Source organism: Halyomorpha halys, unplaced genomic scaffold, assembly GCF_000696795.3.
Source record: "Halyomorpha halys isolate HHAL.00 unplaced genomic scaffold, Hhal_1.1 Scaffold478.1, whole genome shotgun sequence".
Lineage (NCBI taxonomy): Eukaryota > Metazoa > Arthropoda > Insecta > Hemiptera > Pentatomidae > Halyomorpha > Halyomorpha halys.
The window spans coordinates 479,031-483,400 of NW_027114329.1; the positions used below are offsets into that span (position 1 = coordinate 479,031).

Genomic DNA, 4,370 nt, shown 5'->3' on the forward strand with positions numbered 1-4,370 from the left:
GGTTTTGTTTATTTATGTTGTTCTTTGGTGACCGCACCCCCCGACAAACTTCTTCAAGCATTAATCTACGGTCAACTATCTACACCTCATTAAAACTATAATAATTATTGGTCTAAATTCTTACAGTTACTAAAGTAATAATTGAAGGATTCCATCCATTGCTCACACTCCTTCTTCAGTTTCTGCCCCTCCTCCTCCAGTAGCCTATAGCTGACCCAGACATCGACAATATCCGAAAGGCGGTCGATCTCGTCCGTCCAGTAGTAGGCCGCGATGCAATGGCCCAGGCCGTTGCAGCGGAGGCAGAAGTCCCCCACCTTCGTGGCCCAGTCTATGGTGCCTATGTTGATGACTGTGTCCACCACGATCCCGCTGATGACGGAGAGTACCATGAGCATGGCCATCGGGAGTGGCAAGACGAGGCGGAACCGCTTCTTAGAGATAGCGATCCCACCGCGGAACATCCTCGACTGCTCGTAAGTTATGCCTTTGTCAGCTCTGGCAGGGCTGGAACATGCGATCTTTCATCATGACAGGAATCGCAATATTCATAATTCTTATAATATTAATAATTGATTATAAATATTTAATATAACAACACTTCAAAGGTTTTTTTAAATTTATCATTTTTTACTATTACAAAATAAAAAAATCAGCAAAAACAACGCAGATTACGTGGAACATTAAATAATACCTGGGCCTAAGGAAATGATTAAAGAAACACTGATTATATGCTTTGCAACTTCAGGACAACTACAAATCCAGGGGTCCAGTTTTTAGTAAGGAACCATTGTTTCTTAAAGATCTGTTATACAAGGTGGTGTGGTCAATTTACATGCTCAACTGCGTGGTTTTCCCCCGACCTAATTAAGGACCATGTGCTCACTTTGTATAAGTGTTCTTCAAGAGGGTCCTTTGAATCCGTGTTGTACCACTATATATATATATATATATATATATATAACGTGAAATAACACAGGTGGGCTCGAACTTGGGTCCAGGAGTTAAAAATCAAGTGCCTTGTAACGAACTAACTTAACTAAATTAACTAATGCTGTATATATATTAATTTACTATATTTCAAGGAACATACAAATTTTAACTGTTATTACAAACAGTGAATATAAAAAAAAAAAAAAAATACGAAGAGTCAATTAAGAAAATTATTTGTTATACAAAGAAAAAGAATGCGGGAGTGGTTTACCTTCATACGTTCTGAGTTCTGAAAATATGGTCATTTAACAGTAAAGTTTTATTATTAAATTATACTTCGATTGATATAAAACTATTTTTTTTTTCATTGTGGTTCTACCTTTATGACTGATTTCTTTGCCGCTACCATCCATCACAGAAGTTTAGCTAGTCCACAAGTTTTTAAACTATTCAACACTCAATCTCTCATAAAATATTTAATTTTATAAAAAGAATCTTTTATGAAAGTCGTTTATACTTGATCATATTTACAATTTCGGTTATTAGATTAAGGATTTATTTAAAGTATTATTATTTTTTCAATGTAAACTTTTTTTCTTTTTTTTACTTTTTTTATTTGCATTCCCCACCTGGCCATTTCTGACATAAGAAGTGATGTACAGGTTACTAATCTATTCTAATTAGAGTGTGAGTTTTCATTCCATGGGACTACCATGAAATAAAAGTCAGCCCCATCGGTTTAAGCTCAAAGTTCCTACTTTAGATGACACAACAATACACTTGTCTAGTAGCCACATTCAAGCACCTGCCTGACATTCTATAGATAGGCTGGCTAAACAAATCGGGTGCAGTTATATGTTGCATCATACAACATATCACTTAGCACTACATGCGACCCTAAGTTTTGTGCAGATTAGTGGGCCCTGTTAAAGCTATGGCTATTTTTGTGGTTTTCGAAAGCAAAAAATTGGTTAATTATTGGAGAAGTTTGTCGGGGGGTGCGGTCAGCCAAGAATAACATAAATAAACAAGACCATATTTATTTATTTCATGCCTTACAATGAATAAATATCGTTTTGTTTATTTATGTTGTTCTTTGCTGACCTCTTCCCCCGACAAACTTCTCCAATCATTAATCTACGGTCAACTATCTACACCTCATTAAAAAAATTGGTTCTCTAAAATCTCTCCAGTCAATTTTATGAAAGTAATTGGTGTCTCATCCCAGGTATAAACCCACTCTAAATATGTAATTTTAGTCCGTTACAAATTTTTGGTTTTGAGCTAGGCTGGTGACACACTAACCATTTTGAAACACTTGGTTAATTGGACTTGGAGAACTTTTTAAAAATTATTTAATCCGTATTTCCCTTACGTTGTATCCCTCATATATAATTAAGTGAAAGTAAAAAACAGAAAAATTGTATGAGAGAAGATGCTATACCCAGCGGAATCCCTTCGTAGGTATTTACTTAAATATTTAAGGAAATAGATCTCTCAACCAGGTCCTTTCCAGTCTCATCCTGTTACTCTCTTGCATCAGAGGTAGGGTTATCTCTTTTAGTTTATGATGAAACCTCATGCAGCTCTCATACCTTCATTAACTATCGGTTTCTGTAATGTATTGAATAGTGTTGTTTTTTTTTCAACTTACGATGGTTAGCTACAAATATGAATATCTTTGACTGAAAAGTTTATATTCGTCTTATGCTAGTTCGTTTAGCAGTGGATGCAATGTCTAAGTATATTAATTAAGATTTTTGTAAAAAATGTAATTAAACCATTTTAAATTATAGCGTTTTTTAAAATACAGTTCTAGTCTTAGTGGCGTCCTTTCATTAGTTGTTGCCATTTCAACCTTTAGTGTTATGTATGATTCCATCATTTTCTTTTCTTTTTTTTTCCATTTTGCTTCTGTTTATTTTTTTTAAATCCTTTTTATTACGAATTTTTACCTATTTTTGTTATTTTTTTCTACTGATAAATACAGTTTTTAACTACGTTAAAATTTACTGATCCGTAGTGAAACAAATTTTTTAATGACTTTTCATTAAAATTTTGAATGACTAAACAAAATTTACCATAAAATTGCTATAGCTAATGTATCTATAAATCTAAGGCGTATAATTTATACGTTATAAAAGAAAAATAGAACTAACCCAGTGAAGAAGATATCTGAGAGCCACATCATGCCGATACAACTATCGGACGCGCTATGATCTCTCCATTTACAGTTTGCAAACAGTCGTTGAAAGATAATTCCAGTAATCCATCGGTGAAGGGTCGGGCTCTGCTATTACACTTCTAATTGACGCCTTGGCGGTTGACTAGTTCAACGACGGCCAATTCTCAACCATACGAACAATTTCTCAGACCAATCAATAATAGATCAGGATTATAAGAGGAGCGAAATAGGTGACAGAATTCCAAGTGAGGAAGGTTCTCTTATATTAGACAGAATTTCACTTAATATTTACAAAACCACATCTAAAAAATCCTCGTTAAAATAAAAAAAATGTAGTAATATATTTTTGCATTAGATTTATTTTTTATTTATATAGTTGTTTGAGAGTGGTTTAGTTTCTTTTTAAAACAATTTTGATCTCTTTTCTCTCAACTTTATTCTTTTTTAACATCCGACGTTTCGACCTCTCAGGTCATTCTCAAGGATTCCTACAACATGAATTTTAAGGGAAAAAAAAAAAAAAAAAAAAAAAAAAAGAAAACAAAAAAAAAAAGGAATGAAGTAAGACCAAAGAAATCAGTATGTAAGTGAAGGAAATTTGTTATAAAAGTAATTAAAAGGAGCTGTTTGTAGGAATCCTTGAGAATGACCTGAGAGGTCGAAACGTCGGATGTTAAAAAAGAATAAAGTTGAGAGAAAAGAGATCAAAATTGTTTTAAAAAGAAAATATTTTTGCATGTTTTAGAGGGGGGGGGGAAGCTAAGAGGATGATTTCAGATATTTATATTTCGATACCTTAACAAAGTGATACAGTTAACTTTTATATAACGGATACCAGCCAGGAAGATGATTCAATGGACGGAATCATACTGATTCCGTTTAGAAAAGGCTAATATAAAAATAATACAAAAAACGAAATAATGGAATTATTTATTGGCTCATCGTTGTCACCACGTTCTGAGGACATCATGTTTATTTTTTTTCAACAAAGTAAATAAACATGAGGAATCATCTATCAAAAGTTGATATATTTTATTATAACTTTTGGAAAGTTATTGTTCAAAAATTAGTATGGAAACAGGTCAGGTAGTATTGTTAAATATATTTCTGATAGTACACCTCCTGATTTTATAAACCGAAACATCATTTCTTCTGTTTTATTATCGTCTCTAAGGGTTTTTGAAATATTTGGGCTTAATCACAAGGTATTGAGGTGCGGCGTGAAAAATGGGCATTCCTGGAAGATATGCCT

The 4,370-nt window shown here is 33.3% G+C and overlaps 1 protein-coding gene across 1 annotated transcript in view; it reads right to left on the bottom strand.

Moving 5' to 3' along the window:
- The window catches only part of LOC136796798 (uncharacterized), a 10,419-nt gene extending 7,282 nt beyond the window's left edge, over positions 1 to 3,137 (bottom strand). The window contains exons 1-2 of the mRNA XM_067051529.1: positions 3,093 to 3,137; positions 125 to 507 (exon numbers count right to left, since the gene is read on the bottom strand). Of these exons, the coding sequence (XP_066907630.1) occupies positions 125 to 507; positions 3,093 to 3,124 (415 nt within the window). The 5' untranslated portion in view covers positions 3,125 to 3,137. The remainder of the gene's footprint in view (positions 1 to 124; positions 508 to 3,092) is intronic.
- Positions 3,138 to 4,370: the final 1,233 nt, after the last annotated feature.